The 13,775-nt window shown below is 34.3% G+C and overlaps 1 protein-coding gene across 3 annotated transcripts in view; it reads left to right on the top strand.

The window, feature by feature from the left end:
• Nucleotides 1–2,540: 2,540 nt before the first annotated feature.
• LIN28B (lin-28 RNA binding posttranscriptional regulator B) overlaps nucleotides 2,541–13,775 on the top strand; it is a 116,015-nt gene continuing 104,780 nt past the window's right edge. For 2 of the 3 annotated variants that reach the window (XM_007465772.1, XM_007465771.1), the window contains exons 1-2: nucleotides 3,022–3,071; nucleotides 3,390–3,577. In XM_007465772.1, coding sequence (XP_007465834.1) covers nucleotides 3,041–3,071; nucleotides 3,390–3,577 — 219 coding nt within the window. In that variant the 5' untranslated portion in view covers nucleotides 3,022–3,040. Of the gene's footprint in view, nucleotides 2,551–3,021; nucleotides 3,072–3,389; nucleotides 3,578–13,775 lie in introns of those variants that run through there. The other variant, XM_007465773.1, reaches the window with a different exon arrangement.

The following is a 13,775-nucleotide window of genomic DNA, read 5'->3' as shown; positions in this document are numbered from 1 at the left end:
GATTTTATGATGATTAGACTTTTTTAATTAAAAACAAGCTTACAGATAAAACATTGTTTATCATGAATGTGTGTCAGTGACAAAACTATACTGCCTGTTAATTTTATGATAATTTTACATAAAGGCATTTCCTCAATTTGCATGAATACTTCTCACATTATTTGTTACTAGATGTTGATTTTTTAAAGTAGTTCTTTCATTTAAAATATTAAAAAAAAAACAACTTATTCAAATTAGTTTTTCTATTTCCTGTTATTCAAAATATTTAACCTGGAATACCATCGTTAAAGTTATTTCATTATAGGTCAGTGTAATCAGTTGATTTCTACTATTAAAGTAATGCCTAGTGAGTGTTTTGTTAGTAAATAGTTTTTTTGAGAGCTTCAGCTTTTGGGACTCTTGCAGAATCATTTACATTTTTACACTTTTTCTTTCCTCCCTACCAGCTGGCACATGGTTATCCCCCCCCCCACACACAAAGTAAATAAAATGAGAAAGCTTTGCCTCCTTTCTTGAGAAACAACAAAAGAAATAAACAGACGAAAAATCTTTTCAAGTTTATCAGTCTCGATTGAAGCCTTTTACCACAAACAGCTGAAAATAACATTTATTTATATACATCAATTTACTTCAGATCTGAGCTAATTAGTATAAATTTATATTTCATTGTTTAGTATGGGGAGGAGGTGTAAATAGGTGCATTATGTGGATTTTCAAAAGCTTTTAGATTCGGTCAAAATCCCTACGTTTTAGTTTGTGTGAAACAGTGTTAGAGTTAGGAGTGTGTTTGGAGAGACGGGGAGGGGGGTTGCGGGTATAGTGGGGGAGGGTAAGCTCCGTAGCTTTGCCGAAGGGAAGTGGTATCTGTACAGTTTCTCGGTAAACTGCTTGTTTAAGAAAATGGGGGTGGGGGTGGGGGAAGAGTAAGTGGTGCGTTTTAATGTTTCAAAGACGGGTTTTATTTTATATTCTAAAGGAAATCCAGCATTTCTAGTTGATCTATAACATTTACTGTAGTGGTCGATAACGGAGGCAGTATTGGTGTCAGCATCTAGTAATCAACAATCGTTTGAACCAATTTTAAAGGTAAAGGGTAAGCAGTTTGAAACAGGGGGCTGGCCGGGGAAGGGACGGTAGGAGCCTAACCCGTTATTAAGTTTTCGTTTATTCAACTCTTCTGTCCCCTGGTAGTGGACTTTTAAAATGTCAGGGTCCGGTCAATAAGATATAAATTTACCTTTTTTCTCCCACTTGCCTCCCTTTTTCACCCCCTCCCCCCGGTTTAGGCACGGGTTAGGGTACGGCTTCGGGTAGGGTTACGGTTAGGGTTAGGGTTAGGGAACGGGGACGGTGTAGGGTACAGGTCAGGGTACGACAACGGTTCAGGTTTAGGGTACGTGTTAGGGCACGGGTTAGTGTTAGTGTACGGGTTAGGATTAGGGCACGGGCACCTCTTTCTCTGGCTCCGCGGCCGCCTGTGCTGGCGGCTCCTCTTCACCTCCCCTGCCTGGCGCTCCCCTCCCCCTCCCTGCCCTACGTCGCCTTGCTCTTGGGGAACAATCGCCACTGATTGAGGTTCACTCTATGTTAGGCTGGAAAACTGGGCTGTTATTTAGGAAGTCATTAATCACATCTCCTCCCCCGGAAAGAGATGGCGGAGAAACCTGTGAAGTACAATTCCTTACCAGCCCCCTCCCAAATGTTCCGAAATGGTAAACCTAAACACAATTTGACTACAAGAAGGTGATAGCGATTTTTCCGGTAGCATTTTGTTTTAAATTTGAAACAAATTTCAGGTCACAGTCAGGTAATTGTGTGCATTTCTCTTATTGTAGGTGTAGGTTACCATTATCTAAAGTTTCATGGGTGTGTAATTAGGTTCAATTAGATCTTTTGTAAATTACATATTTTCCTCTAAGAATGGAATTAAATATGAAATTTGCATCCCAAGGTTTACTGTTAACGGAGCATCTGAATTCTTAGGGGGGAAAAAGCGTAACGTCGGTTGCTTTATTTAAATGGCTTTTTCCCCCTTAAATGAGATTATTTAGACAGGCTTGTGTGTAAGGCACGCGTGTGCACATATATGACTGTGCCGTTTTTCTAAATCGACGATTCACAAGGACCCTCCATTGTGTTTAAGTAAAAGCACGAAATCGGCATTCTGATTTATCGTAAAGAAGCGTCCCCAATTGTCTTTAAGATAACATGTTTGAGTTTTTCGTGTTCATTCATAAATTATTTTGATGTCAGCATAGATGAAATGGCGATTGGTTATCTCTTCCTCTTGCCAGCCCCTTAAGGATCCGAGGTGAAATTAGTAGCAAGAAAGCATGTAATTGACAAAGTCACGTGTGCTCAGGGGGCCAGAAACTGGAGAGAGGAGAGAAAAAAATCAAAAGAGGGAAAGCACATTAGACCATGCGAGCTAAATTTGTGATCGCACAAAATCAAGATGTTAGATTGATGCAGAAGATCACTCCGTTGCAAAGGGAAAGTTTTCATCTCACGAGTTTGGAGCAGAGGGCCCGTGGGGCAACATGGCCGAAGGTTAATTTTCTTTTCTATTGTTTTACTGTGATTTTCTCTCTTCCTTTCTCCCGCCCTCTCCCTCTCCCACCCTTCTTTGCCCGTCCCCCCTTCCCCTTTTACCCCAATACTGAGCAGTACCCCCCACCCCCCATCGCGCAGTGGGGCTTTCTGCAACCTATTGTTATAGATCTCCAAAAATGTTTTGTACCGCCCACACTGATTCACAACTTGAAAAGCTTTCAGGGGGCTATTGTTTGAATTGTTTGAGTGTGATTAAGCGCAGTTTCAGTTAGTGAGCCCAAGAAAACTTTTATACACCTGCCCCCTCCCCCATTCCACCCCAACTTTAATTGAAAGTTATTGGGGGGGAGGGGAATGCACATTGCAAATAACCCTGGATTCACTGCTGCCGCATGTGCATTAACTAGTTCTAACCATCTTCACGATTTCTCTTTCCTCCTCGGGCACGCCGGAGAGAATTAGTTTCGCTGAAAATTTCTCTTTGTAAATGGGATCAGTGTTAAATCAGCAACATGCAAGTAAAATAATCGCATGCTGTACTGTAATATGTGGCCGAGAAACAGAGTTAAATGAAAACGTACACGTATGTACAGAAACGTGGAAGTTGTGATCGATAGAACAGTGTGGCTTCCTCCCTCCCCCGCTTTCCCTTTTAAGCCTTTAATTTAAAATATTTTCTGCCGAATAAAAGAAGGAATCAACCATTTAATAGCTTTTTTTTTTTTTTTTTCATTTCCTCTCCCCTCCACCCCCACTCCCAAGCAGTTTTTTTTTTTCCTTTCACTGAACTGTATGGCAATACTGACTAACTGACTTTTTTGTCCTGTTCTACTCAGGCGGGGCAAGCAAAGGTGGTGGAGAAGAGCCCGGGAAGCTGCCGGAGCAGGCAGAGGAGGAATCCCAGGTTTTGCACGGAACTGGCCACTGTAAGTGGTTCAACGTGCGAATGGGATTTGGATTCATCTCCATGATAAACCGAGAGGGAAGCCCCTTGGATATTCCAGTCGATGTATTTGTACACCAAGTAAGCCAAACTGTTTTTGTGTTTTGTTCTGTTTTGGTTTTGGTTTTGTTTTTTTCTCCTCGTCTTCACCTTTTTCCTGTGGAGGAGCTGACCGGTAGTTTTGTCAGTGGGCTTACAATAATGTGCCCTTCAAAATCTCCCTTACAGTCACGAGTGAATACAGTTATTAGGGTGTGTGCATGGGCACCTTCCTGGGTGTCTTTTCCTAAACAGAAAATGAAATCTCTGAAATTTCACTTCTGGGTGGCGGTTGACTTGATTAAGCAAGTTCCCCTCTTCTTTCGACAGCGAAATTGCCGTAGTGTAGCTTCCGGTGTTATCGGTTACGATACATTATGTGGCCTGTGCCTGGGGAATGAGTGGGAAATGAATGAGGAAACAGTGATCATATTAAGTTTTGGTTTCTTTTAAGCCAATTTGCTGTTATAAGAAATCTGTAGGTCCCCTTATTTTAGACACCTCTAATCACAGTAGCTTCCCCAGTTATTTTATATCTGTCTGTCCGGTAGTCTTTTGTAGATTCAAATTAAAATAATTTGATTTCACAGTAAAATAGAGTAGAACATTGTTGGCCTAGTATGGATTTGAAGAAATGCAAGAGAGGATTGTTGGTAATCAAACATTTTAGAAATGTGCTCTGTGTAGGGCATAGGTCCAAGGATACTGTCTCTTTAAGAGACTGAACTCAAAAAAACATGTGGCCAGAGGCGGCTCTAGTTTGTATGTTTAAAATGTGCTAGTGGGCTACTTGGGGTAAATTTCCACTGTTGCTTATATTGTGTTGTAATTTTTTAAGATGCTTCAATACCAAATAGAATGTCATTGCTTCTTATTTTTGAAATTTTACCCAGAAACAAGGAAATTAATACCTCTCCCCCTTTCACTCCTCTGTTGTGCTTAATCTCTTAATAGTAAAAAAAAAAAAAAAAAAAAAGTATTTACAGTTTGCAAGCTTGATTATTTCATCGAAAGAAGTCAGAGAAATACAAATAATCTGTAATGAATTCTTAGGAGTAAAGGGATTTAGGACTAAGGTTTATTTTAGCTTGACATCTAAGTTAAAAATAATCAAATGAATGCATATCAGTCCTACAGGTTGACTGACATAGATACATGCAGGAAATAAATATTTAGTATATTTGCATAAAATTTTTCTTCTTTGTTTGATAGTATGTTGCATGTTCTTAGTAATAATTTACAACCTTCTTTCCCCCCTAAGGAATATCATCTTCAAATTAAGTATATAAACAATAGAAACATATGAAACCATTCTGTTTTGATCTGTTGTCCTGTGTGCTTGGTAGCTTCCTGACCTTGCTGTGTGGTGTGTGTTTTCCTTTCCTAAAGGCCTGGCTATCATTATTGGCTGTTTACATGTGGAAGGATCAGCATAATCTGTGAATTGAAACAGGGTTTAAATACATAAATAGAACTCCACAGACAGGCTACTGGATTTTATGCCTCCTACTTTATATGGCAAAATGAAGCCACATTTTCTGCTTTTTCCTCCCTAGACTGAATGACTGAAATCATTGACAAATCCATTTTCTCTCAGGCCTCTGCTTTCCCTGCTTTGAACCTTCTTTAGGTTGTTAAATTGTTCTTTACAATCTCATAAATTTGTTTTATAGATGAATGAAAAAAAATAGCCCTTTTCTTCTTTGTCTAATTTGGTTTTCTATGTTTACCTTTTAATGTATTCAGATAGTAGACATTTTATTAACTGATATTGATGTTCAGAACAATGAGACATCCAATTTTAAGCTATTTAATGGTTGTATGTTGATAAACATTCCCATATCCACTGAATTAAGAAATGCTATATTGCTGCAAAAGTTTTTTTTATATACATAGTGAATAGTTTCTAGCGTACAAACATTGATTATTCATATTAGACTTACTTTAAATCTTCTGTTACACATCATGTATTTACTAATAGAACAGTATTAAACGATGTATGTGATAAAAAATTCTCTCAAAAAATATGTATTTGTATTTTTCATAAGAATATATCTGGATACATTCTTAGGAAGAAGTATGTAAAAAGTCAGTAAAACTCACGTATTAGCATTTTTGTGATGTAAAAAAATAGGGCAGTAATAATCTTTAAATTTAAAATTAGAAAGTGACATTTTAGGGCAATTTTTGATGGTTAAAGTATTTGCTGTTTGAAATATATCTCAGTTTTTTCCTAGGGAAGACTAGAATCAGTTGCTTTGTTGTTGTTGCTGGGTTTTTTGTTTTGTTTTTCTTTGTTTTTTTTTTTGCTTCTTAACTTTGGTGCCTAGGTAAAGGGATTTCTGTCTTATATTGAAGCTTATATAAATTGCATGTAAATCATATGAATAATTGTTTTGAAGAAGGCAGGATCCCACTGATTTTAGCCAAGCAGCTACAAGTAACAATTTGATGGCCATAAATAATGTGTGCAGCATCACTTACACAATCAGGTTGCAATTCAGGACCATTTTATAGAAGTTTTTAAGACATTTTAAAAATTATTTTTTTAGCTGCCATTTTTACCGTATGAGCATTTTTGAAAGAATACTAGATTTTGTGTATAATTATAAGTTAGATTTTTCCCCGTTATGTCTGTATACTATTTTGTTATGAAAGAATAGGCATCATAGATAATTAGGAATTTTAAATGTTCAACTAGAGCGACGTCTAATTATTATTTTAAATGTATGAAGTAGTGGTGGGTTTTTTTGACTGTTTAGAAGTACATGTGTCATTGGATTTTTAAAAAAAATTCTAAAACATGTTTTTAATAGTATATGTTTGGGGAAGTAAAAAAAGAAATGATTTTAGTTTCTTTAAAATAATATTTAAAAATTCATGCCAAGGCACCCAGATATTTTTTTCTTCTTTAAAAATATTGATTGCAAAGAACTGCACATCAAAAACAGTCAGTTGCTATGAAGTGAAGAGAATATATGAGTGTGTTCTTAAAATAGAGCTATACATTTATGGTTACGTAATTCTATTTACAATTTGTTGGCAAAAATACAATCAAACTTTCTTTTAGTTTCTGTAATGCCACCAACTCCTCAAAAACATGCCCAAGACTTAGGTGCTGTCCTTTCTCTATCTTCAGACTTGTTGATAAATGTAGTGAGACTCTGCCATTTGAGGATGGTATGTGACCATTGGTTTAAAATGACTGTCTTCATTGGATTTTCTAATGTTAACTGGTGATTTAAATGATCGTATTTTTATGGGTTTGTAATGAATAGATGTATTCTGACACGTTAATACTGAAACCTTGATAGCATTCATTATTTTTAGAAACTTAACAAAAATGTATAAATATTATAGTTGTGAATTTTGTCACAGCCCACTGTTTTTAAGGTGTTCCTTAAAATTTTTAGTATTTAAAATATTTGGTGATGATTTAGTTGGTAAGTAGGATAAATTTGTAGGAATTTCTTACTTAAGCATCCAGTGCAAAACACTGAGTAGTAAGAGTATAGATGATTAATTCAGATTTTAAGTCTAGGTTCTTACTCAGTTGATTTCACCAATTAGAATACAATTATTTTGTAAGTGCTAATAATTAATACTCCTATCAGTTTATTGTTATAAAGTTTTAAAAAATTTGCCTCCACCGTTAGATTGTGGGGTAACATGTCTAAATTACCTGGAAAGGTCTCTGGCAACTTTCTGAAATATTATAATCTTTTAGTAGTACTTATATATGTGATGATACTTTAAATGAATCACATGGTAATTAAATACTAGATCTTTTATGGAGAAGGTCAATATTACTCAATAACTACCTGTTGATGTTATGTAAGTTTTTCTTTACATAGATTTTGACATTTATTTTTAAAGTCATTATCTCAACCAATAAGATAAAAATGATCATTTGAACTTTATTTTGTCCAGAGGAGGGTTGGAATCCATTCTCCTTATTATTCTCTCTACAGCTCATTTGCATAACAATATTTTCTTGTTGGGTTATATATTTGGGATTGTTTGCCATCAAATAGGACACAAAGAATTTTTTAAAAATAAATTTTTAAATTTTAATTTTTGGCCGCGTTGGGTCTTCGTTGCTGCACATGGGCTTTCTCTAGTTGCCGCGAGCGGGGGCTACTCTTCGTTGTGGTGCACAGGCTTCTCATTGCGGTGGCTTCTCTTGTTGCAGAGCACGGGCTCTAGGCCCACGGGCTTCCTTAGTTGTGGCATGTGGGCTCAGTAGTTGTGGCTCACGGGCGGTAGAGCGCAGGCTCAGTAGTTGTGGAGCACGGGCTTAGTTGCTCCGCGGCATGTGGGATCTCCCCGGACCAGGGCTCGAACCCGTGTCCTCTGCATTGGCAGGCGAATTCTTAACCCCTGCACCACCAGGGAAGTTCCACAAAGAATTTTTAACATAAATGTGTTTCATTTGTTTCACAGTTTATGTAAGAATTCTTTTTCAAAGAGAAAGAGTAATTTCAAAATGATTGCAATTTAGCTATTATTACTCAGTTGGCTTAAATATATAATTTGGTTTTTAAGTCTTCAGTTACCTTTCAGGTATTGATGTTTTCTTCTGTTGCTCTTTATTTCTGATTTATAGTTTGATCTTTATGAGAATACAAATGCCTATATTACAAAGATTTTATATATTTTATGTTCCTTTTATTACTTTGCTCAGAAAACATTTCAAAAGAGTAATGGAAATAGAAGAAATAAGAGATAAGTTTAAAGCATTTTTATTAATAGTATAGGATATGACAACGTTTGGAGATGACTAATATTTAAATACATGAAAATTGAAGTGTTATACACCGTTCAATTGATGTAGCATGGAGTTCATGTCTCAGTGTTTTTAACATTAATTAGCTACACAATTATGAAAACTGATTTACTCCAATATGCTCATGTTTAAGGGCTTTTCATAATATTTAATTACCAATTAATTAGCCATATTACTTTTGTCATAGTTTAGAGTGAAAACATTTTTCACACGCAGAATGGATATGGTTATTTTTTTCTTGGGCCTGTTGAAAATGTCAGTATCAAAAAAAAAACAAACATATTTAGATAGAGAAATCTTGGAAGTTTAAAAATGTGATAATAAACAGTTATACCTCATTTGTTAGTGAGTTATGCATTTTAATATTTTGAAAATGGTTCCTAAAGCTACCAAATTTTCAAGATGAATTGCCCACATGACCAGTTTGGAAGAATCCCAAATGAAATGCTTTGAAGCTATTTAATCATAAAATCACATCTAAAGGCATTTAAATAAAAACTGTATAAGACTTTAATTGTCTTAAAAGATATTGGATACATTCCTTCGGGTTTTCAAATACTGATCCATTTTCAGGAACTTTTCTGTATACTTCTAAAAAGATATCCTCGTTCAGTTCAAACATAAAATGTGAATTGGGTACATAATTAAGACATCGTCTTCACTCCTCATTTTAAAGAGTATTGATGTAACTCAAATATTTTCCTCTTATTTTTGATTCTCCTTTTTTACAAAGACCATTCACAGCAAATGAAGGCGATAAATTCAAGAACTGTTTTTTAAACAAATATGTGACAAGCCACTTATGAGTATTTAGCATAATATCTTTAACCTGTCTTTAACTTATCTCAGAGTTCTTGGGTTTCATAAGAAGTTAAAAATTTGTTTTGTTACCTGGACTCAACATGGAAGTCCTTCGAGGTAAATTTTGTTGCTTTTGGACAGCAAGGAACCCTAATAAGGGTTTGGTTGAATTCATCATCCTGTTCAGAAATTACCTAACTATTGTAGATAGTTTTGTATACCTTAACTGAAAAGTTTTATTGGTATTGGGATTAAAAGTTACTAGTTAAAAATATGGTGTACTGTATTTTTATTTCTAAGCCAAGTATAACCTAAACAAGTAAAGTAAGGATATTTCTAATTCAACTGGAAATTTATTACTTTAAATATATTTTGTAGACTTGATTTGGAACTAAATATTGAGATATTTCTCACTGAATTTCTCACTGGAACTTCAGCTTATTCAATATGTAGTTACTGAGGTTATGGCATTGTAACATATACAGCCCATAAGGAACTTAAATGATTTATATTCTTATCTAAAATAATGTGGTAACATTTTCTAATATCAAAAAAATTGATAACAGTAATATATCAAAAACTACATTGTAGGTCAGTGAGGTACATTGAGAAATGATCTTTTAAAAGGGTACTCTATTAATTGAGTAATAAAAATGTTTGTTATATTGCATTTTGATACATCAGGATTAATTTTATCTTCTGTCTAGCAACAAATTAGAAGATTATCTGATGATTGCCCCCCTTCCCATATCTAAATATGTGACAGTTTAGAAATGCTGTCTCAAATAAGATTTATAGATAATTGATAGCTTTAGTCTTATGTTTCTTTCTGTAATCAGCTGCAAATTGGAATAATATCTAACTTTTCAGGTGTTGTGAAGAGTAGAGATACTATTATATAAACTGCCAGCAGGTATGTGTTGAATAAATAAACTAAAATGTAGACTAGTCTTTTTGCCACAACAAAATCAGGGATAAGTTATTATCAGTGGTATATATTTGTGGTTGAAAATGAAATTGTTATCTTTTATGTGCTCTCTTTAAAATTAGGCAAAATGTATTGCACAATATTAATAGCTTAATTTTAATTACAGTGAACTATAAGGCTTTTTATTATAATTTTATGGTATAGAGTATTGTTTACTATTGTTTAACACATCAGGATATAAACTGAGACTTGGACATAATTTTGTGATGCAAATGTTTTTGTTTTAATAGTTTGTTTCATCGTGAGATTTTTACCTATGTATTCAGGTATACATATTCAGTTTGTATTCTTCAGTATAGGCTAAGGGGAAAATATGAAATATTGTCTTAAATAGACCTGCTGTGATAATTTAATACCTATTGCTCTATTAATAATTACTTAATACTTGTGGGATATGATACAGTGGTGTAGAATCTGGTTAAATAGATCAGTGTTCAAATCCCAGTTTATTATATGTCTGTAGGGGAAGTAAGTTACCTTGTCAGTGTTTCAGCATCTTACAAGGGAAGGGACAAAAAAAGTACCCACTTTGTATAGGGTTATTATGAGAATTAAATGTTATTAGACATGGCAGATCGTAAGGACAGATCGTAAGGCAGATTAGAGCTTGGCAGATCGTAAGGACTCAGCGATGTTTGTACATAATTATTATTACAAAGGAGATATCATGTGGTAGAGTGAGGGAGAAAATATCAGAAATGAAGGTTTGGGTTTGGCTGTGCCACTTGGGTGGGTTTCTTACTTTCAGCTAGTTGCTTCCAAGGAGCTTCAGTATTCTCATGTGTAAAATGTGGCAATAATATCTTGCCATCCCTATTTTTGAGGGCTGGGGTAAGGGTCAACTGAGGTATCATAACATGAAAATAATTTAAGAATTCTAATGATCCAGGTTTAGTTTTAATCTTCATTTCAAGCACTATATTTTTATTAATACCTTCACCATTATAAACCTTTGTCAGATTTTTTAAAAGATAGTAAGCTCATGTCATTTATTTTTTTTGCCTTGTCAACTTAATTGAGGTATAATTTATATAGAATAAAGTTCATCAAATTTAAGTATACAGTGAGATGAGTTTTCACAAATTGTGTAACTACCACCACAGTCATCATACAGAACATTTCATCAGCCCAAGAAAGTTCCCTTGTGTCCATTTGTAGTCACCCTTGAAGAAGAGAGGCACAGTTGTCCTATATGATACTGATATGTCATATTAACTGGTTAACTGACCTGTTTCTTTTAACTTTGTCTATTTAGATATAAGCTACAACCCATTATCCTTTATGAAATACAGTCCACTTATTTTCATGTTTTTGTTTGTTTCTCTTTAGTTATTTCTGCTCGACAATGACCTTTTCACCAGTAGTTTCTGTGCTTGTGAAAGTGAGATTAATTAGCATACATTTCACTAATCTTCAAACTTAATTTCATCTACCCTTGTGGTACTTTTTCATACAACATAAACTCACTGCTTACCTAAAGGGCATAATTAGGCTTGTTGATATTCTTATTTCTTGTCAGAAATTTAATGAATTTCTGTCTCAACTGAGTTTTTGTGTAAACATTCTTAGAGGTTTAAATCGGCAAGAAGGCTTATTGCTGTATAAAAGTATTAACTTTTAAGAAAGTGGTAACTCTAGAAAAACTTCTGGTTCAATAATTTATCTATTCAACTATTTTTTTAATTGATCACATACTAAGTGTAAAGCATTGTTCGGTGATAGATTTAAGAGTTCTGCTCTCCAGATTGCTATATATTCTTCCTGTTTACTTCCTTTTGGCAAACTTTTTAATAAGATTTTTCCAATTCTCATTCTTTTCATACAAGGTATGAAGCAAAGGCTCATTTTCCCCATGTACTACTCACTTTCTTTTTACAAAGTTTAATTATGCTCCTCTCTCTACCCATAATTTGGGGATAATTATGATGAAAAAATAAATGTTAGTTTTTAAACTTTTGAACTAAATAACAATGATTTCTCATCAGTCTTATATAGTTTTCAGATTTCATGCATAGAAACTAAACTGTCTTTACCATTGCTGAGAATCATATTATTGTATTGTGCTATTAGTAATATGCTTATTTTTTACCAGCTGCTCTTTTTGTTATAAAACACTTTTTAAAATCAAACCTCACTGAAATTTGTTATTTTTGTTGCTTAGAGTTAGTTTCTATTTCAAAATCTTGTAAGTTTAATTTACTAATAATTCGAAATTTTTCTTTTCAGTTTTATTGTTCTATTTATATAAATACTCTATGTAAATTTCAGATTAATTTTAATTTGGCCATGATTTGTTCATGACCATTTGTTAAGCTTTGTAAGCAATTCCCTAGGTCTTTACAGTTAGTAGCTACAAAGTTCTTAGATGCAGTAGTTCCTAAATTCTTTTATCTTAACGTGTTTTCATTCAAATGAATTATCTTTATCCTTAGTTCAGTTTGTAACAGAAGTCTGACAACACAGGTTATATCTATCACTTTAAATACTTAGTAGATCATTGATGTGTTGTAAAGCTTGGAATGAATGAGTTCTATCAACTTTTTTCCCAGCCAGGATTTTAATAATACATCATTTTGCTTACAATATGGAAACACTGGTGCTTGGAAACTAATTCCACTTTTCATCAACTCCTTTAAATAGATTAAATGATACGAGAGACACGCACCTAACACAGTTCAGTGTAAGCCATACATTTAAAAGGATAAATGAATGAATTTTTTTCAGTTTTAACAAGAAAAAAACAAAAAACTTCTCTTTTCAGGATTGGTTAAACTATGAGTCAGAAATTTAATCACAGTCTTGACCTCATTTTTTTTTAGCTCTCTAATTAAAATTTTTAGTTGAATACTAAATCTAAGGACAGTTGGATTTGCATGTTTGCCCCTTTCACTGTTTCCTCCCCCTTTCCATTGAAGAATTTTGAATGGGGAGGAATTTGCGCCCTTTGGCTCAGGTTGCAGACCCACTTGATCAAGCCAGAGAAGCCGGGGTCAGAACTATTCATTGCTTATCTTTTCCTTGGGCCACTTGTAAATCCTGCCTTTTCTGCTCTGCAAAAAATCTCTTTATATTAGTCTTATAATAAAGCCTGGAGAATAAAAATGGGCATAATAGTTGATGCTTGATTGTGACTTCACATGGGTTAATTTCACTATTTTTGAAGTTTTTCATGCCACTGCAGGTTATTTGATGTATGTAATATTGTTTAAATAATGCTATTTCATTAGATACTAGAAAAGCATCCTGTTGGTAGTGAAAGTTTGGTGAGATGTCTCAGGTTGGGACTTAACCCCTTTGAAATGTAGTGATTACTTTTAAGTAAACTAAATTTATTAATTTGAATTCAATCTATAAAAGCCCCAAAGTATTTTGTTTTGATGTGCTTAATTTCTAGCATTTATGCTGACACTTAAAGTTTTCCTGAATCAACTATAGCACAAGTTTATGAACTGTATCAATAATGGTGTAAAGACTTTAAATATAGACCCAGGTTTAAACAAACACAAAACACTTTGTTCTTATCTCAGCATCCCTTAAAAGTATACAGCTCTGGTTCAGGACCTCAGGACCACCCATCACCCTGGACATTGGATACTCCTATTTATTCAAGAAGCTTGTGAAGTATCTGTGTGCCAGTGGGGGGATGGTGTGTGTATCTGTGTAGG

This window comes from Lipotes vexillifer, unplaced genomic scaffold (assembly GCF_000442215.2).
Source record: "Lipotes vexillifer unplaced genomic scaffold, Lipotes_vexillifer_v1.1 scaffold732, whole genome shotgun sequence".
Lineage (NCBI taxonomy): Eukaryota > Metazoa > Chordata > Mammalia > Artiodactyla > Lipotidae > Lipotes > Lipotes vexillifer.
The sequence above is the reverse complement of the archived record's forward strand: the minus strand, read 5'-3'. Positions and strand labels throughout refer to the sequence as shown.